This window comes from Pseudorasbora parva, chromosome 16, assembly GCF_024679245.1.
Source record: "Pseudorasbora parva isolate DD20220531a chromosome 16, ASM2467924v1, whole genome shotgun sequence".
In the NCBI taxonomy this organism is placed as follows: Eukaryota; Metazoa; Chordata; class Actinopteri; order Cypriniformes; family Gobionidae; genus Pseudorasbora; species Pseudorasbora parva.
The window spans coordinates 26896587-26918819 of record NC_090187.1 but is presented as its reverse complement, the minus strand read 5'-3'; the positions used below and the strand labels follow the sequence as shown (position 1 = coordinate 26918819).

Genomic DNA, 22233 nt, shown 5'->3' with positions numbered 1-22233 from the left:
CGGGAGAAGAGCCCGTACGGCCCATACAAGGACCTTCCGTTCTTTTAACGTCAAGTAGACCCATACTCGAAAAAAACTCCCCGAAACTTGTGAGAAACCGGAAGGAGTATTTTTGACACAGAAATACTCTATCAAACGTCCAACATTAGTTTTTGAAACTTTGACTATGTTTAGGATGGGAATCCAAGTGTTTAACAGTGTAAAAAGCTCAGTATGCATGAAACAGCATTTCACCCCCCCTTTAAGATTTCAAGTTGTATGAACTCAAAATCATAATTAATTAAAATAGCTCACTCTGGTCATGCTTTGATGTGATTGGCCATGCAAGGAGTTCTGTCTGGCAACAAGAGAACTAATTCACTGATTGGAGGACATTTACAAAAGGTGTCCTTTTCGCCTCATCTGTTGCTGATTCAAATTATGATGGAGACTTTTTCATTGCGTGCAATCTTAAATTCGGTATAAAAAAGTATATTTGAAAAAAAGTATGAATTTGTAAGTTACTAAACGCTGACGTGATCCTGTTCTCCTGAGAGAACATGGATCACCCATGAACGCAATCTCAACATTGTTATGCGAGAGGGCTCGTTGCGTCAGGACCATAAAAGTGCGAGTGGAATGACGTCTTGAAAAAGACGCAGTGCCACACGCGCTGCTCTTTTAAATGGGCTAAAGCACCCAGGAACGACCGCGGCAAAACACAGTAGATTAGTGCAACCCTGTGTATGCACTCACCGAACCAACATACCAAACAGTGCTGTGAAAACAGCAGTTTATCACTGTCTCAGTGACCTCGCGGTCGTCGCTGATCGTGCCATCTCACCAAGCACTCAAAGAAGCATCTTCTGTTGTTCTCGCTCTTTCTCTCTCTGCTGAAGCAGGAACAGTCTTCTTCATCAACACCGTGTTTGGCTTCAAAGTGAATGACAATAGCGCGTTGTGATCGCTTCCGCTTTATGCCTGCGCTGCAGGGTGGGGTGCGATATGCGAAGCACGCATGCCAATAGTCATTGGCCAGTTCTCTACATCTCGAAGCTGATAGGGGCTCCCAGAAGTGATCCCAATTCGTCGGTGACATCCGACGTACGTTGAACGTGACCGACTGAAAGGGAACATATATTTACATATACATATAGTATATATAGTATAAGTATATAACAAAAAATATTTGATGTTTAAATTAATAACAATTTAGAAAGTACTCATGATGCAAAGAAATCCAAATTTATAAAAAAAGGATGTATTAAAATGATCAAATGTATTTTTTTATTTTTAAATGCTGTCTTGGTGAGCATAAACTAATAGAAGTACATAAAAATACAAAAATGTGCAGGATTTTAAGTTCTTAGGGTCAACAGTCCAGAGCAACGGGGAGTGTGGAAAAGAGGTGAAGAAGCTTGTGCAGGCAGGTTGGAATGGGTGGAGAAAAGTGTCAGGTCTGTTGTGTGATAGGTCAGGTCAGTCTGAGAGAAGAGGATACAGAGGATACGAATAGATGGAGGCAGATGATTCACTGTGGTGACCCCTTAAGGGAACAGCCGAAAGAAAAAGAAGAAGAAAAATACAAAAATGTATTTAAAATTACATTTAATTTTGTTAACAGATACTCTGAGGGAAAACGAAACTCGATAAATGGAATCTATCTGCATGTTTGTGCACTTTGTAGACTCTGATGAGCGGTGCTAGTGGTTCTGTCACTATCATTTTGTAAAATAATTTGTCATGTTGATTTATTTACAAGTCCACGTACAGTGCTGAGTCATTTGTCCAAGTCATTTTGTTCATTTAGTCAAGCAATTCACAAATCCTTAAATGAGCAACTCGAGTCAAGTAACTGTAGTCTCCTACCTCTGCTATCAACTCTGTTATCATTTCTTTCTGCTCTCTCTTTCTCTGTGAACAAGCCATTCAAACTGTCATACTCAGCTGTGCGCTGTGTTTGCGGATGTACATGTATGCGTGTATGTGTGTGCTTGACGGGGATGCTGTATCTGAATGGCGACTGTCAGTTGCAGAGGTATGCACGGCAGAGATACGTTGTTTTTAAAACCTGAAATTTAGAAACATCTTAGATGCCAGACTGACATGTTGTAATACCTAAGAGTCAAGCGGCTCATGCTCAGAGATGATGTCACATTGCCAGTTCTCTGTGTCTTTGTCAAAATGGAAAATAATGTCACCATAGAGCTTAAAGAATAACTGGCAAGTGTATATTACCCGAGAGAGTGACAGAAAGACAGAGCACAAGTTAAAACTAGCAGATTTCTGCTGAATGCAACAGTGTTTCCAAAATGTTTAAGTGTGATTTCAATTATACATTACACAATTTTTTTATGTATCAGTGTTTTTTAACGAATCATTAGAGTACATGATTTAATGACTCATAAACATATGTCACTAGTTCCATTGCTGAATGAATTTAGGCTGCGTCGTAGAAAGGCTGCATATATTGGTTGCCAATGGATGTCTCAATTTAAAGTTCTCATGAAATCAGAATTGACCCTATTTACTTTGTTAGCATATGTTACATGTCTTAGTGTGAACAATTTATCTGTAAAGTTAATACACAGAAGAAAAAAAAATGTGTTGCTGTAATCTTAAAACAAAATCTGAAAAGTAACTTCCGGTCTGGAAACGGCTTTCCTTCTCAGATGACGGCAGTTTGACAGTTTTCTTGCCACCCTGAGAAAACAAACAAATGTATTTGTTCTTGCAGAGCATGTTCCAAGCTTTAGTCAGCTATGAGCGCGAGGTGGAGAGGAGGAGCTCTGAAGTTAAATCCTGCCCTCTATTCAATATTCTGTTTCACTTGGAAATACATCACAGCAATGAAGAAAACTAACGTGCTACATCCGGTTCACTGGGACTTTAAAGAATCCTTGAAAGGCAGTTGGAAGGTTTTGGCTTATTTTGAAGGATACATCAAGTGCATCCTTGACATCCTCCAATCGCCCAGTATTACTTTGCACACATTCCAATTCAAGAAAAATAATTGTTGGGAAATTAATCTGCACTGAGCTCATCCAATTTTCACTTTGCATTATGTTTCAGGGATTTTTTGGGGGGTCAATGTATCACATAATAATGAACTAGGCATAATGTAAACCATTGGGAGACCACAGATGGATGGAACTGACACATGCACACGACAGTCGTACTAAGACCACAAGACAAGTGCACATGAAGTGCGCCATTGAGAGCAGGCTCTTAATGTATTTCAACTTTAAAAGAACCGGTGGAATAAATGAATCAGTGATTCACTCATAAAGATCACTCAGTCACTTGTCGCCGCCTATACTGGCATAACCTGCTGAAACAGGCATTGAATAATCAGCATTCATCAAGCAGAACAATGTCTTACATATAGGACCATTAAGGTATTACAATGTTTTTTTTCTCTTTCAAAAAAATGTATTCATGACACCCGATATCAACATTGATTTGAGCTACATTGATTGGTTACAGGTATGCCTTTGATGATCTGTATGCCTTAAAATGTCAAAACAACCGTAAACAACTGTGAATTCTCTACAGTGAATTTGATGTACATTATAAATTCTTGTTTACTCTCAGTCGGTTTGTAAGTTTATGTCCCTCCACTCCATGAGCAGTCTGAGTGATTTGTCGAGCAGTAATACAGAAACGCTCTCCTCACACAGGTTAAACTGCTCTTGCCGGTCTTGTGCAATCTGTTTAGATCAATTGAGCTATTTTAAGGCACCGTCAAGACTGCAAGCCTGATTTGTTGATTTACTCCATCTGTGTCTAAACCATCCCATGACAAAACATGCCAACATCTGTCAGGGATGCACAGAGATATCGTGATCGACACTGATAAGCTGCAGTTATTTAATGTTGTGACAGACTTACAATATGATGGCCGATAAATGTATAACCCTACTGTTTTTTGTGTATTTTTTTTTTCATTAAAAGTTTTAGTTGCTTTTTTAGTTAAAAGTTTGTGTTAAACTTTAGTTAAAAGTGAAACAAGGCATCAAAGGCTCGATGTACAATAAAAAACTCTTACATTTTTATTTGTATCCTGCCATAGAATAGAAGATTTTGAGAATGAATTGAGGACCAGATCATATTGTATGACCAATTAAAAAATACATTTATACATTCAACTGTTTTTATGCAGCAGTCAGGTAATAGGGAGAAAGAAAAAGAAACACAGGCTCCAATCAGACTCGGGATTATTAAATTGTCATGTAATCATAAGAGTCCTATTCATTTTAAATAGCGTGGTTATCACCAATATGGTATATCGCCATTCCCTAAATTAATACAATGTCGATATTTCGTGCTTTGAATATCACGGTTATCGTCGATACTGGTAAATTGCCACACCCCTAATTCATACATTATCTAATATTATTAATTTAGTCTTTAGTAATTTAATGGGTATCTATCTACCCATTGATTTATCACTGTTATTTCACCCTCAATCATAACCCCATATATATCCATCCATCACTGGACTTGTGATAGACAGAAAAATAGGTATAAAGATCAATGAATGAGATGGATAGATGTAGGGATAGGCCTATAGAGAGACAGACAGACAGACGGACGGACGATGGAAAGGACAGACAGATATATCAGATTGTTTCTATGAATGCTATATTAAAAATATTTGTTCCACAAACGGTGTCCACATCCTTGGAGGCTCAGCGCAAACTAATTAGCTGCAATTAGTGCTTGTAACGGGTAATTATATTACAGTTATCCTGTTACCATATGTTGATTATTTAATACAGGGGTGTGCTCGGCATCTGCCGCCAATGAGGGATGATTACACATTATGGAGGTCGGTCGCCTGCCATCAAATCGTGGAATGAACAGATGAGCAACAAAGAAATGAACTATGGGCCACAGAAGGTTAATTTGATCCAGCGCACGATGAAGTTCTCGAATACAGCAAGATGTTTGTGGATTTCATTGCACCTCAGCTGCATGTGTGTGAGGGGGTCTGTGAGCGCATGGGTGTTGACATTGACATTATCTTTTTGAATGATGGGGTTCATAACTTCTAACCTGCTTTCCTTATCTGATGAATCATCATCCAGCAGCAAGCTTCCAGAGACCCTCTGAGCAATTACACCATGCAGAGAAAACATACTGCACCAGGTTTGGCTGTAGCCAACTATTTGTGTACTTGCATATGATTAAAATGACAAAAATGATAACATAAAGAAAGAAATAACATGTTATTACTATTACTTTTTAGATGGACAGAGCGATAGAGCAAAAGATAAAAAAAATAAATTGACAGACAGACAGACAGACAGACAGACAGACAGACAGATAGATAGATAGATAGATAGATAGATAGATAGATAGATAGATAGATAGATAGATAGATAGATAGATAGATAGATAGATAGATAGATAGATAGATAGATAGATAGATAGATAGATAGATAGATAGATAGATAGATAGATAGATAGATAGATAGATAGATAGAAATCCACAATTTCAATTCTCATTTTTCTCTTTTGCCACTATTGAAAAATAATCTCTTGTACAAACAGTAGTGACAGTTTCACCATCATCCCTTGAGGGACATTTTCTTCTCGTCTTTTCTCTCGGTTCACAATATATCATTCTCCCTGAGGCAAAAACTCGAGACAGAAGCATCAGCTCCTCTCTGCTCATTTGCCCATGTCTTATTTTGCAATGTGCTGACCAAGGACGCTTTCTCCCAGAGCCCCGAGCTACACTACAGAGGTGTGTGGGAGACTTCATATGAGCGATAAACCCAATACCTAGCACATAAACCCTGACAGAATACAGCCCGATTCCTCCTCAAACACGCAAGTCGGAGAGCATTGTGTAATAATTTTTTTTTAGAGATTTGATGATACTTTTCTTCGCCTGCTTCATGAGCCTGCAGCCGTTTATGTACTTACTGATAATAACCAAAGACATTCATAAAGGGAAACTATCTGTTCTTGAGTTAATGTGTTTCATCCCACTTAATATGTGTGAATTAACTTCTCCCCCTCTTTCTTGTGCTCTCTCTCTCTAGCTCCCTTTTCCCCTGTCGGCTTGGAGAATCAAGTAAAATTTGATGCATATGGCGACGGGATGGGCCGCTACAACATCTTCAACTACCAGAGAGTTCCAGGCAGTGACAAGTTCACTTATATCCAGATCGGAGAGTGGGCGGAGAATCTTTCTCTAAACGAGGGCTTGATCGGCTGGCCAAGAGGAGCGGACGTACCCACGTCTCAATGCAGCGACCCTTGTGCTCCTAATGAGATGAAGAAGATGCAAGCGGGTGAATACTGCTGCTGGATTTGCACTCCCTGCGAGCCCTATGAATACCTGCCAGATGAGTTCACATGCATGCCCTGCGCACCTGGCCAGTGGCCCCGTCCTGACCTTACCGGATGCTACGACCTTCCTGAGGACTACATCATGTGGGAGGACGCTTGGGCCATCGGGCCCATCTCAATTGCATGCGTTGGCTTCATCTGTACCTTAATGGTCTTCATCGTTTTCATTCGGCACAACGACACACCGCTGGTCAAAGCGTCCGGTCGAGAGCTGTGTTACATCCTGCTGCTCGGTGTCTTCATGTCGTACGTCATGACTTTCATATTCATCGCAAAACCGTCGCCTATCGTGTGCACGCTGCGGCGGTTAGGCCTCGGTACCTCGTTCGCTGTGTGCTACTCCGCCTTGCTCACGAAGACCAATCGCATCGCTCGCATCTTCAGCGGCGTGAAGGAAGGCGGGGCTCAGCGACCGCGCTTCATCAGTCCCAGCTCACAGGTGTTCATCTGTCTGTCGTTGATCTCAGTGCAGCTTTTGTTAGTGTCCGTCTGGTTACTGCTGGAAGTTCCCGGTACGCGGCGGTTCACCACGCCAGAGAAACGTCAGACTGTCATTTTGAAGTGTAACGTACGGGACTCTAGCATGCTGCTCTCGCTAAGCTACAACGTGGTTCTGGTGGTCCTCTGCACGGTCTACGCATTCAAGACCCGCAAATGTCCGGAGAACTTCAATGAGGCCAAGTTCATCGGATTCACTATGTACACCACCTGCATCATCTGGCTGGCCTTTCTGCCCATCTTCTACGTCACCTCCAGTGACTACAGGGTGCGTTTGAAATGTGAAATTCTGTTATCATTTACTCACGTTTTGTCAAACTTGTATGACTTATTTTCTTCTGCAAAGCACAAAAGCCCATACAATAAAAGACAGTGGCCTCCTAGGTTGTTTAGACACCAACGTCAAAGTATCTTTCCCTTAAAAGGTTATTGCAAGCATTATAATAGCAGTGATTGTTGCTCTGTATTTTAAGTCCATAAAAGTGCATCTGTCCGTCATATAACGTGCTTATGCTACATCTGACTAGCTTAACTGGTCCCTTCCATTATAAAGCCTGGAAGAGCTTAGTCTGAACAAAGAATGTCATGCATACCTATATGACTTGAGAGTGAGTAAATCATGGGCTAATTTTCATCTTTGGGTGAACTATCCCTTTAAGTAGAAAATTAAGTTGCGTTAAGATAAAGCTTAAATGAAAGCTTGACAAAGCCTTGTCTGAAAGTAAAGAACAAAACAAAACAAAAAACAAAAGGTTTACAGAGATCTAAACGATTTTAAATAAGATTTATTTGACTTGACTTAAAATACATATAGCTTACCCTTTGTTGGAACAGTGCTCATTTAATACTATATATATATATATCATTTAATGTCATTATTAATCATTTAATGACAAATCTAATTTTTGGAATTGTTAAATAATAACGATTAATGTTACTGATAATGATTATTATATTAATAAAAACACCAGCACCAACATACGACTGGGGAACTTCTGCCCCAATTCTGAGGGTAGGGGACATCTTTCTTTAACTTTTCACTTAAATTACAACTATAATTGTAACTGTACAGATGAAAATGAATTCAACTTCCTTGCAAATCAATTAAAATTCCAACTCATGAATTTAAAAGTAACCCATTTTTAACACAACGGTATTTTGCCCAGTCCTGTCTGACATAAGCAGAAAAACTGCTCAAATCAAATTAAATTACCTGAAGCTAACTGAACACAGCTAGATTTAATCTACTTTAGTGAGAATGAATCAAACTGATCTGTGCTGAAAAGCGGAACCAGAAAAAAAGCCATTAACATGCAAAACAGACAGTGTTGTCTTGTATTCATGCTTGTGGGACTGCAAGATGCCTGCTGTTCGGATAGCTGTTCCGTGTATTAGGAATTACACCAAGTAAGCAGAACTGTCAGATAGAAATCTGTTGACAAATTTAAATCTTCAGCAAACACGTAGCCTCAAAAGACAACTCAATAGCTAGTTGATGCAACAAATATATAACATTCAGTGATTCCATGTGACAGTGTCTGATCGCGTCTATAACCGAGCCTGTCATTCACCACACCGAGTGAATCCATTGGAAACTTGAAGTACACAAAGAGCATTGCCAGACGTAGATGTCCTGCTGACGCAAGGAGAAATTCTTGCAGGGAGCAGGACAAAAATGGGTCTTACTAGGCCGCAGTCAATGAAGTGCGAAGAGAGGCTCTTTGCTCAAGAGACGCGGCCCTCAGAGACCGCTCGCCCACAATGCTGATGCCTGTGGAAGGGCAGGATCAAACCCGAGTGCAAATGCATGCAGCCGCGAGATCAGAGCTACCAACCAACCGTAGAGAACACAACGGAATAAGGGCATCTTTGTAGATTGCTCACGCTGATTACACTGCAGAAAATATGAGCAAGACTAATGGAACAGCTAATCGGTTTGGGTATTTTTAGCAGGAAACGAATGTATGCAGTAGGGAACTTATTTAAACCCACTGATAATTCCTATTGAGATAAAGGTCTAACAGAAACAGATCGTACCGTTCATTTAGCTCCCTGTGAAATTGTTCTTTAAGCGGAACGGAGTTGTGTTCCCCTGGGGTTGAGAGATTCCTGTTCAGTTTAGCGTTATATCCGTCCTCCTTCCCTTCACTCACAGCGGTGCGCCTTGACGGGGGACTGCGGGGAACAACGCGAAGATCTAAAACTGGAGAGAGGAAAATTATGTTGCTAATGGGAGACGTTCAACTACTTCTAATCAAATGCTATTTACGCAGCACTTTGCTAAATGTCACTGTTATTATACCCCCGTGCCCTACCTCTTTATTAGCCAAGGGGTTCTTGATAGTCACAACTAATAGCTTCTGATTATTGGAATAAACGGGAGTCACCATAGAGACAATGATAGGTGAGAAATTAATTGCTTTTGTCCTCTTTCTTTCAGGTCCAAACCACAACCATGTGTATATCTGTCAGTCTGAGTGGATTTGTGGTGTTGGGCTGCATGTTTGCCCCCAAAGTCCACATCATCATGTTCCAGCCTCAGAAGAACGTCACCAGTCATCGGTTAAACATGAACCGGTTCAGTGTAAGCGGGCCGGCCACTAGCTACGCGTCCAATGGTGAGATCTATACACAAACAGACAGATACTGTATATTAGATATTAACATTTACACAAAGAATACAGATAATTGTGTGACACTGAGGAGAGTATTCTCTCATTTATACATTTCTTTATTTATCCATACTTTCCCCCCCTCCAGTAGTGTCTTATTGGGATTTTGATAAAAAATAAATTAACTAACTAAATACATTTTTTTTTCAACTAAACTTCCAAAAACAATATTTCTAAATCATGCCACTATTTAGAGAAAAAAGATTTATTCAGAATTCTGTAAACTGCTATCATCATTGGTCTTATCTTTTATTTCTCAGAGTAACTGTTTATTATTTATACCTACTTATTACTGTTCTAAGCAATCAGACATAAAATTTTCACCTGGCCTGGAAACTACTCTAGACACCCTAGCAAAGTGCTTAAACCAGGGTCAAGAGAAGGGCCCAGGGCATAAAAGAAAAACAAATAATGCCCTGGACATTGGAAGTGTTGATGCTATAAAAAAAATTGTCTAGGAAGCCAATATTGTTAATTTATAAAGTAGACACTGGCTTCAACTCACTTAGAACCATAGGTGTATATACACATAGACGCCTCATTAGCGGCTGTTTCTTTGGGCCACTATACGCAAAGTCCCTTTAAGACAAGTAATTTCAATCGGTGGCCAATGTTTGAAATGCCACTCGGGCATGTAAGTGCAGGTCTTATTTCTTTGAATAGGGAACCATCAAATTCTCCAAAACTGTTCAGCAGACTTATGATTAAATTTCATATTTGAAAAATCCCCAATGCTATTTTGACAACAACTGTCTCATAAATGTTGTTTTTAAACACTCAAATCATGACAAAATACTGCATTTTTCAGGCTGGACAAAGCTAATACTCATGCAGAGTCCTTAAGAGTGCGTCTCAAAAAAACAAACTTGTTTCTACAGGAACCGGAGCTTCTGATGGCAGGTGCATTGACGCGATGACTGTACCAATTGGCGATTAGCTCTTTTCTATAGAAGGAGGGACTTATTTAAACTTATTCGGCATTGCACTCTCTCCCATTCATTGTAGTATGTGAACCGCCTTTCTGTATATGTCTATAAGTCTTTGCTATATGTGAGCCACCCACCATATTGGAAGGGTCAAAGGCGGTCTGTGAACACTCAAGAGCAAGTCGACTGTATGTCTGCAACCTATATAGCTGGACGCATGAATGAATTTCTATATATTGAGTTAATACATATAAAAACACAAAACAACATTCTCACCTGTGAAAGGTTATCTAATTTCTTCGGGACTTCGAATCTCGGCTGTTTCGGCGAAGTATACTTCGCTTGGGGGAAAAAATTAAATGTGCATGTGCAACCTGCGCATACAAAGTACTGCGAGTACGTGCATACTCTTCTGATGACGAAATTCAAGTCACGCGCACTGTACGTTGACTCACGTATGTGTAAAAAATGAAGTATACTTTGGCCTTTACTGTGAGTGACGACACACTGGACCGTTCCAAGATGGCGGATGTGCCGATGTGTCTAGAGCGGTCGAATGTGGGTTCTATGCATACATATCTATGCTTAGAACACTTTAACAATGGCCTGGTAATAATTTGAAACACCCTAGCAACCACCCAGCAATAACATAGCAACCTCTCAGAAACGTTATCAACCAGACTTGTTATTGTTGATTTCATCATCATGGTTATGGCATTGCGGATCTAATGTGATTATAACATACACACACACAAAAAAACATAGAAATGGCATACGTTGAGAAAATGCCTCAAAGCTATTTATTTTTTCTCTAAATACAAGTGACGCGCAAGCCCAACTGGTTGTCAATGTTGAACTTTCTGCAGTGCTTACACAGGCGGTTTGTAGTGATTATAGCCCTTTGATATGCCAATTTACACTGAGGATTTTAATGTCAGCATTGTCACACAGAGCAGTTGTGTAAGAGCACAGAGGAAAAGTGCGGCAGGGATCGGCCGTTCTGCCACCTGATGGCGGGTAATAAGCCCATGTGTGCACAGACAACAGTTTCTGCTCTAATGCATTATTCACAAGCACAAAAACAGATCAGGTAAACAGTTTCATCTTTATTTACATTTCATCTGTCTAATAAATAACATGACACACACTGCAAAGAAGAGAAGACACTGCAGCGTGCAGAGCAGAGATCACATACAGTCACGCACTAGGAGGGAAGAGAGGGGGAGGGAGGTGATGAGAGGAGAATCAAATGGGAGAAGTTCTCTGTATACTTTGTGAAAAGTTTGTGGTGCCTTTTTGAAGTTGGCCATCAGTGGCTGACTGTGTTCAAAGTCGCATTCTAACGTGCTATCGCTTGCTGCGGTATAGTCTATACTATAGACCTTATGTGCCAGAGAGACAAAAGCTCAGTCGTCTTTAGAATGTGGTGTTTGAACTTCCATTATTCTTGCGGTAGCTCTGTATATTTCTATGGCGTCGAAGACTAATTAACTGGTCAAGTAGATTTACTTATTGTAGAGTTAACAAAAGATAGCATGAGCATTGTAATGTTTGAAGCGGATGTCATAACAAATTCCTGTAGAGCAAGAAGATTTTAAAATGAGCAGTTCATTCATAAATCTGTAAGATCTTACCTTTATACTGTGGAAATACAAACTGGAAGACCGAACACAACAAGTGCAGTGCTGAAAAGGTGTGAGGCTACATAAGGTCTACATAGTATGCATACATAGTATGCAAATTTGGTAACACTTTTGTATGGGGAACACATATTCACTATTAACTACGACTTTTGCCTCAATAAACTCCTAATTTACTGCTTATTAATAGTTAGTAAGGTACTTTTTGTAGTGTTTAAGTTTAGATGTTGGGTAGGATTAAGGGATGTAGAATAAGGTCCTGAAGAATAAGGCATTATTATGTGCTTTATAAGTACTAATAAACAGAAAATATCCTAGTAATATGCATGCTAATAAGCAACTAGTTAATCGTTAATACCTGAACGTTAAAATAAAGTGTTAGCGCATTATGCATGGAATACCTTGATAAGTGATACCGACCATATGTCAAAAATCTGCAGTATGTAATAAATTAATAAATAAATAAAAGAAGTGGATAATCAAAAAATATGCATTACTGCATGGTTCCATAGTATATAAAACATGTTTGGATTTATTTTCTTGCTAATATAACTACTATTATATAACGCTTATGATATATTATATAGCAGTGGCCAAAAGTAATGTCCGGCTTAGGAACATCTTCATCCTTTGATCCATTTAAATACTATAAAAACCGTGTTAACATTTTTTTAAGCGTATTGCATAGTTGTGCTTCGAGTTTTATTTGTTATATTTCCCAAGCTGTCATAGAAAGAAATTATGAACAAACTAAATAGTAATAACTTTTTATATGCTTTTTACTGTAAGCATTTTTGCATAGCAAAATAAACCCTGTACCTGTAGTTTCCCAAATATTTTTGACTGATAAATACCTTAGCTAATTTAAGGGTTTTGTTCTGCCCTCATATTTAAATATTAATCGAACTTGTGACAAATGTCCCCTCCAGAAATCACTCTTAGCCACTACTGTATGCTTTTACCATGATATAACGCTTTTCCATCCCTTCTAATTCTCTTTTGGCTCTTTCTTTCCTAAGCATCCGTGACTGCCCAGTACGTTCCGACGGTGTGCAACGGAAGAGAGATCGTTGACTCCACCACTTCCTCTCTGTGACCCCGCCCCTCCTCCAGACTCCTGCTCCTTAGCGACTGTTAGCCAATCAGCACACATTGTGCTCTGCCCAAGAACTAGGTCTGCTTACAATGTGTAGAAAGTGTGTATGATTATGATTATTATTAAATTATTTTTAGGGCTCGTTGTAAATATTAACTGACATTGTTGTAGAGAAACAAAAGAACAAAAAAATCCTTTATAGAGAGATTTTGGAAACTGTTGTTTTGATAGTTTTATTATGTATGTTGTAAACGGCCATGATGTGATGATGTAAAACTTGGGCCACAGTAGAGACTGACAGAAATGGCTCCGCCTGCAATACTGGACACAATTTGTGGTCGTTTTCTTTTGTAGGCCTCATTGTAATAATCTAAACTGTATGTATTTCTATGTTGTACATTTTGTACAGAATCTTAACTGATGGTTTTAACAGCACACGTCGACAGTGTTAGAGTCTACGCTGGTCATGAGGTCCAGAGCAGGAAAACCATCGAGTGAGCGAGCGCTCGCGCCTCAAACTTCACGTCGTCTCATTACAGGCAGTGGCTTGATACCAGAGGCTACAACACCATTTTAGTAAACTGTCATGACATCTGAAAACATATTACATTAACTGCATCTCATAAGTATTATGTTAATAGCTGTGATGCATGTTTATGTTGCAGCACAGATATGCAGTGTTTCGAGACGTTATATATGTTTACACTGCCTCTGACGAGTAGCCTTCAGGGATGGAAAGTCTGGAAGATGAGCGTGTGAGGTACTGTGAATCTTACAATGTTGACACATACCTCTTTTCCACCATCATGGTGCCGTTGCCGCCCTGCAGTTTTCTACTGGGTAAAAGTTGATTTTTCCGAAGGAAAAAAAAAAATAACGGGTCCACGTCTACACCTTAAACCGGCTTATGACAAACCAGGAAACGGTACTGTCAGAGAGCAGAAAATAGGGTAATGTTTAGTAGGGTAATAGGGTAACTACAAAAACTACTGCAAATATTTATGCACACTATATATTTGAAAATAAACACATTTGCAATATGCATTACACATATTTATACATGTCTTTATTTGATCAAAAATACAGTAAAAACTGAAATTATTATAATTTAAAAGTACTGTTTTAAATCTAATTTACTCCTGTGATAGAATTTTCAGCATCATTACTCCAGTCTTCAGAGTCACATGATCCTTCAGAAATCATTCTAATATGCTGATTTGCTGCTAAAGAAATATATTTCCTATTATTATCAATCCTGAACACAGTTGTGCTGCTTTATAATTTTTGTGTACCTCAACTCTGGCACCGGCACCATTTTAGTGGAAAAATGCTTAATCGCTTGCGTTTCTGATGTGGGAGATGCTTTGTGATGCAGTGAATGTATAATGTATTCTGTTGTTCAATATCGGCTTGTTGTGCCTTATCATTTGTCCTATAGTTTTAATACGAGAGGTTCCTCAGAGCCTTTTGGCGGGAGGGGGACCAGGCCCTTTTTTTTACAGACATCTTTTTTTACATTTCAGAAGTTTTATACATTTCTATGTTTTTCCGTTGGTTTGTTTGGAAGAAAGAGGGACGCTCGGTTTGTGGAGAGCTAAAATGTTAAAAGTTTGTTTTTAGCTTGCGGCCATCGCTTGGCCTCAAGGGATTCTGTACAATATCATGTTACCTAATGCAAGTGTCAAACTGTATCATGTAATATAAGGATCATCCATTCTTGGCCCGTCATACAGTGATATAGTAAACAAACATGTAACAGTAACCTAGAAATGCTAAAGCTCTCAACATTCATAATTCATCAGCATGGCAGCAAAGGAAATCATTTGTGTCAGTTAACAGGAGGTGAACATGCACAGCAGGAGCGATAAAATCAGATAACAGAAAGACAACCAATCAATGACAGATTTAGTCTTCCAATGGAGACAGATTTGCTCACAGAAGCACAAGAGATGTAGTAAAACTATACACACACATAAAATCAAAATGCAGCCAAGCCCATATAACTTTATGCTTTTTTTTTAACTATGCATGATTATTTTTTTTTACCCACATATTTGTGATTACTTCTGCTGAAAAGTAGGGTTAGGATTTTCAACAAACCCCTAATTAGACTTAAAATTAACAATTTGTGCCTGGCAAATGAATAAAAATAAAAATTGCTGGGTTAAAAACAACCCAAGTTGGGTTGGAAAGGGACAAACCCAGAAATTGGGTTGTTTGAACCCTAGTAAATGGACCCATTCAAACAACCCAATTTCTGGGTTTTTCCATTTTCAACCCAACTTGGGTTGTTTTTAACCCATCATTTTTTAGAGTGTGTAAACATCCATTGGACTAACATTAAAGTAAGAATTAAAGCCATATCTATGGATCAAAATAGATACCCAGACAGCAAATCCTTGGAAACAAGCCAAAATACCCTAGTAACATGGTAAACAATGCTCAGACCACCTTAGAAACTTCATAGCAATGCCCTGGAAACTGATCAAAATATCCTAGCAACTGCAGGTTAATGTTAAAAACCACCCGAACACCCAAGCAACTGCAACTGCAACTACAAGCAAAACACCTAGAACATATATAGCTGCTGCATAGTAACACCGTGGAAACAACTACAACACCATAGAAATTCCCTAGCCATTCTAAAAACCATACAGAACACCCTAGATCCTGCATAGTAAGTAACATGCTTAAAACCCCTTAGAACATCATAACAGCTGCATAGTAACACCCTGGAAACCACCTACAACACCCTAGCACAATAGCATTCTAAAAACCACCCGGAACACCTTAGAACCTGCATAGTAAGTAACATGCTAAAAATCACTTAGAACACATTAGCAACTGCATAGCAACACCCTGGAAACCACCTACAACACCCTAGCACAATGGCATTGTAAAAACCACCCGGAACACCTTAGAACCTGCATAGTAAATAAAATGCTAAAATCACTTAGAACACCTTAACAACTGCATAGCAACACACTGAAAACCACCCACGACACTGTAGAAATGCCATAGCAACTGCATAGTGACACCCTGGAAACCAGTACTCTGGTGGTCACTGGTGAGATCTACAGTATAAATGCTCACTATACTTGAAATGGTCCTACAAAACAAAGGGCAACATGAGGACAGCAGATACAGTCTATATTTGAAACAATGAAAGTTAAGTAGTGAATGTAGGGAGAAAAACATCATGAGGTTATGTAAAGCAGTTTGCTGCCCCATAAACTCCAGCACGATACGCAGCAACTGCTGTGGTGAGGTAACATTATACCAAAATCTGCACACATCCCCTTTCCACATGTTAAGTTGCTAGGGGTCCTCATTCCAGCCTTAGTCTCTTTTAAGAATGTTTTTGAGAGAAGAAGAAAAAGTCAAATGTGGCGGTTTCATCTGAGTGGCTTAGAAATGGTTTAGGAGGGAGGCGAGACTGCAGTCTGCGCAGAAACACAACTCGAGAGCGAGCCTCCCTCACCCACTGCAGCAATTTCATTCAAGTCAGAGTGGGGATCGAGGGTCTTACTGCAGAATCAGCCAGCTGTGTCTAAACGTGTCACTGCATGGAAAAGTTTAAAGATAACTTTCATAGAAATGTTCGTGTGTGACATAAATCTTCACACACCACAGCAGAATACGGTTTCCAGTCCTGTTTGAAGTGCTAAAATCGCTGAGTTTCATAAACAGTTTGGTTGTGAAATAGAGACTATAACCAAAGTCGCATGTCTTGAATTTTAGACGCTTTCCTGGCTCAACATATTTTGTTGATTGTGGAAAAACATTCCTGTCTGAAAATGTATTTCTCCCTCACCCTATCCGTACCCATAAGATATCCCTCAATTCAGAGGGATTTGTTAGGTAAATAACACTGATACAGAAGCAAACCCTTACTGTAAGCCTAAACTGGACATAAACTGTAAACTTGTCCCTTCAAATCTGATTGGCTGATTGTAAAGTTGCACTTGGAAAATCAGGTTAGGCAACCAAAGCAAGTACCGTATTGTTCCAAATATAAGACGACCCTAATTATAAGACACCACCCAGACCAAAGCTAATGATTTTGTCTGAGCTATGAATAAATAAATACAAATAACATAATTCATATTTTCTACTTTTATTTGTCTTATATTATCCTTTTAGTGTAGAATGAGTAAAGCTTGGGGGGGGGGGGTTACCACAAATTTAAAAAGTAAAATTTGTATGCTGATTAATTTTTTTGGCTGCTCTACCTCAGTGGACTCTGCGCTCATCAATGTCAAAATGATTGAAATGACCAATCAAATCAAAGAAGGCGGGTCTTACTGTCACTGTCACAACCATAGACCATGAAAAAATATGACCGACGCAACATAATTCTCTTACGCTGAAGAAAATACGCTGGTAAGGCCTCCGAAGGTCTAAATATGGCGCTGACATCTTGCACAGATTTGGGACAGAGTCTGCGCAGTAGTGATCTCGGGACTAAAATATGCACTGTAGAGAGCAGGAAGTAGATCCCTGATAACAAAAGCCCGTCTACACTCTCGCAGATGCAGAACAATTCATTATGTCGGTGTGAAATAAACATGGGAATGTAGAAATTAAAGCTAAAGCTCCAATCTCCTCCAGAAATTCCCGAAAAAAGTCAGTTAGTGCCTGTCGATCTCAGCTGTCAGTCATAATGTCACACCTTCGGTTTTATAGCATCAAATAACTAAAACGTACACTTAATTAAAAAACAAACTCTTGAAATGAAATCAGTGTGATAAAAACTGCCTAAAAGGAAAGAAACCATATATTTTGGGGGGGAAAAAAATATATGATGTGAAATTTGATTGTTTAGTTTTGGGGTTTTGAGCTAGCCTAGAAATCTAGACGCATCCTAGCGGCAGCAAATCTAATCTGCCGCAAGTATCGTCCAGCAACTCTCAATACAGTTATGAGCTGTAAACGCCAAACTCTGGTCAGGCCAATCACATTGTGTATATAGTCGGTGGGCGGGGCTTAACATAATGATGGCAGAGTTGCGTTTGCGTGCTTCTAGTAAACGCAGAAGCTGGCGAACGGCGGTCTTTCAAATCAGCTTTGACCGCGACTCTGGAAGACTTGGAGTTAAGCTTTTCTCTGAGAAAAGAACAAAGAACGGCACTGAAGTCATTCTTAAAAAGGGAAGATGTGTTCGGAGTTTTGCCGACCGGATACGGCGAATGTTTAATCTGTCAGCGAGCTCTGCTTCACGTTGCTCTGGCTGGTTGTAGCGCTATCCTATCGCGTGCAGAGGGAGTTTGAAAGACAACCGTTTATCCCGCCCCTCGGATTGAGCCCTGTCAATGGTGAGTTTCCAGACCAAATCTTGATGTGTGTCTGGCTTGTCAGGCTAGTTATGAGCTAAACTGGGACCAACCGCCTGGGGGCGTTTGAGGTGTGTTGGCTTCAGTTTTTTTACATGAGTGCTACAGGCTTGGTCACAATGAGAGTTTATGGAAAGAGTGTAAGAAGATGCAAGTTAATTGTTCTGCATCTGCGAGAGTGTGGGTGGGCTTTTGATATCGCAGCTGTACTTCCTGCTCTACTTCCTGCGCTCTACTGCGCAACTCCGGTCCCGAAATCGCTACTGCGCAGACTCGGTCCCAAGATGTCCGCGCCGTGCAGGCTGCCTAAAAGCTTCAAATCTGCCAAGCGGAAACGGATGATGTCGAGTCGTCCATATTTTTAATGGTCTATGGTCTGTACTGTTATCAGCTAAACGTTTGGTTAACCTGAACCTGATATTTATTCAGTGTTATCCACATTACAGTTCATCTGCAACAGCACTGAGAACTTTTGTAATGATACATTTGGCCATTAACTTTAAACACAACATCATATTCAAATTGCAAACACATGAGGGGAGTCTCTGCATGAAATATCCAAGTCTGGCAGATTAACGTGCTACTACAATTCCATCCGATACGGTAGGAAATTAAATTAAACTGAATGTGGAGGATTTTAACTGTGACAAGATGATTGGCAGTGCAGTTTAAACAGTGACTGGATACACATAACTAAGATAGAGCTGTCCGTTAAAGACGAAGTATATGTCCCAAAGCTTGTCTACTTTTTTGCTACACACTCAAAAGTGTGTACTTTTTGACAAAAAGAGTACATAGATTTAGGACATAGTATTAGTAGGAGAATTAGGAAGGCCTGCCTTTCCATCAATTCAACTGGACAACTTTGGACCAATTCGATTAAAAAAGTGAATGTCGTTGGGCGCTTTTGTGCTCAGAGTTAATTTTTTCCACTTCAGGCACTCAGAGCACTCCTACAAAAACACTAGGTGCAGCAGGGGGCTAAAACGCTAGGCACCCGGGATGCATAAATGGCACGGAAAATGCTCACTGCCAATAGAAAACTATTTTTAAAAAGTGCCTCTCACGGCAAAAAACTTGTTCTGTCTGATCGGGGCCTTAGGCTATCTTTCTCATAGTAGTGATAACCATGTAGCCAACCAAAATTTCATTAACAGTAGAAGTCAAATCTTTGAAATCTGGGTACCGTCTTGCGTTTAAAAATTAGGTACTGGGGAAGATTTGATCCATCAGCGAGGCAAGCAAACATGACATTCACACAGACTTTTGCGTTTTTAAAGAACTCTTTTTGCGCTCGCAAAAGTCTAACATTACACTATGACAGTATTAGCACATTTGTTTTTTACGCGTATTTGGTGACACCTTTTTGTGTGTGTATTATTGGCATGTAAAAGTCTAGACCCTGAATATAAGACGCACCCATTTTTTAAATTGTCTTATAATTGGAAACAGTACGGTACTTTACACTTACAGGATTGGCATCTAAATATTAAAAGCAAGTTCGGTTGATGTGTGAATTATAGACTTTACAGACTCAGTAACTAGCAAAGAGTGTAGCATTTGAACAAAGTGCTAGATAAAAGCACTGTTAAAGGGATAGTTCACCCAAAATTTTTAGTTCTGTCATCATTTACTCACCCTCATGTCTTTCCAAACCTGTATGACTTTTCTTTCTTTTGTGAAACACCCCGCAACATTCTTCAAACAAGCTTATTTTGTGTTTTGCAGATAAGAAAGTCATACAGATTTAACACGAGGATGAGAACATGATGACGATATTCATTTTTGGGTGAACTATCCTTTTAAGTGTCTGGGCAGAGGATGAAATTGGGCTGGGGGAGAGAGCAGCAGTAGTAGCCAAAAGTATTTTAATAAAAAATATACACTGAACAAAATTATAAACGCAACACTTTTGTTTTTGCCCTCATTTTTCATGAGTCAAAAATACTTTTTCTATGTACACAAAAGGAAATATTGTTCACAAATCTGTCTAAATCTGTGTTAGTGAGCACTTCTCCTTTGCCCATTGCACATGTTTGGGATACTCTGGATCAGCGTATATGACAGCGTGTTCCAGTTCCCGCCAATATCCAGCAACTTCAGACATCCATTAAAAAGGAATGTGGACCAACATTCTACAGGCCACAATAAACAACCTGATCAACTCTATGCGAAGGAGATGTGTTGCACTGTGTGAGGAAAATAGTGGTTTTAGAGTGGCCTTTTATTGTGACAAGCCCAAGGCACGCCTGTGCGATTAATCATGCGGTCAAATCAGCATCTTGATATGCCATACCTGTGAGGTGGATGGCTTATCTCGGCAAAGGAGAAGTGCTCACTAACACAGATTTAGACAGATGTGTTAACAATATTTGAGAGAAATAGGCCTTTTGCGTACATAGAAAAAGTCTTAGATTGTTGTGTTTAGCTCATGAAAAATAGGGGCAAAAACAAGTGTTGTTTTAATAATTTTGTTTAGTGTATTTAGAATAAATACTAAATCTAAATAATACATACATAATCCAAATAAGTCTTGATGTTTACTAGGTTAACTCAAGACCAGGCCCAAATAGAGTACTTTTTTTAAACAAAAAAAAATATATATAAAGTGTTACACTGAGATGATGTATTGCGGATTACATTTTATTGGACGTGGAAAGCATTCTGAAATTAGCCAAAATATTCAATAAATGAACACAGAAAGGGTGTTTATTACTTTGTGAAGGACATGCGTTCCAATACGGTGAATTCTGGAACTGATTCCACACAGGCCTGCTAGTTTGAAAATGGGATTGATTTTTGTTTTCCGTTGTACGTACAGGCTAATTTAGAGTCACATCTGTTAGTAAACACAGTACATTTGTCAATCCCATATACATTTTTCAATCTGTTTTTCTGAAACGGCATGTTCATTGGATGTATCAAGAACAATTTGGGGTGAATTCAAAGTTGTGTGTAAAGGTTAACAAGTTTTTTCACTAAAAACTCTCCTTAAAATCTGTAAAAGAGTATAAATGTGTGAAACGTACTTCGGGAATTCACTGAACTTTTTTCGGTTTGAACACAAAGCAATAGAACAGTACCCATGGTGCATTGTGCAATAAAAAAGGACATTATGACATCACAATAAACCAACTAAATGATGAATTGTCGTTTTTCTTCCTCATTTTGGGGTTGTGGGATAACAGTAAATCTATCGCACTTCACACATACATTGGCATACCTTCTCAACGCTTTCTGTGTCAGTGTCTGTGATGGATTCAGATGTCTCACAAAGACGAGCATTTCCTCCCCAATAAAAAAAACTTCCCTGTGTGTTCTCTCTTCTACTAAATTATTCTGCTGACATCCAATCAGCTGGCTTCTGGCTTTCTAAAGAGGATGAAGTAGAAGAGATTATGAGTAGGGAAAATGGAATGCAATTTTTGCCAGGGATTTTCTGGCCAGAATAATACATCGGAAGTGCTGAAGTGCTGAAGCCTTTGAAAACCCTTCCTTTTATCAGCCACATAAGTTCGCCTGAGGAGAGAGAGGACAGGTGAGAGAAAGAGAGAGAGAACGGCATGAATGAGAGCATGAGAACTAGAGGTAAAGTGATGGCTGAGGGATAGAGATAGTGAGGGAGTTTTTTTGGTGAATTGTACACATCACCCTTCTTCTGTCCTCAGTGGAATTCTAATGGCTGTGGCACAGAGTCAAGGCTTTTATGGGAGATATCAGAACGGC

The 22233-nt window shown here is 39.4% G+C and overlaps 1 protein-coding gene and 1 long non-coding RNA gene across 3 annotated transcripts in view; one reads left to right on the top strand and one right to left on the bottom strand.

Annotated features, from left to right (window-relative positions):
• LOC137043734 (uncharacterized) overlaps positions 1-9292 on the bottom strand; it is a 32804-nt gene extending 23512 nt beyond the window's left edge. Inside the window, exons 1-2 of the long non-coding RNA XR_010898565.1 lie at positions 9156-9292; positions 8878-9043 (exon numbers count right to left, since the gene is read on the bottom strand). This is a non-coding gene — a long non-coding RNA (uncharacterized lncRNA). The remainder of the gene's footprint in view (positions 1-8877; positions 9044-9155) is intronic.
• The window catches only part of grm3 (glutamate receptor, metabotropic 3), a 60671-nt gene extending 41241 nt beyond the window's left edge, over positions 1-19430 (top strand). For both annotated transcript variants that reach the window (XM_067420135.1, XM_067420134.1), the window contains exons 4-6: positions 6033-7108; positions 9281-9458; positions 13098-19430. In XM_067420135.1, coding sequence (XP_067276236.1) covers positions 6033-7108; positions 9281-9458; positions 13098-13174 — 1331 coding nt within the window. In that variant the 3' untranslated portion in view covers positions 13175-19430. The remainder of the gene's footprint in view (positions 1-6032; positions 7109-9280; positions 9459-13097) is intronic.
• Positions 19431-22233: the final 2803 nt, after the last annotated feature.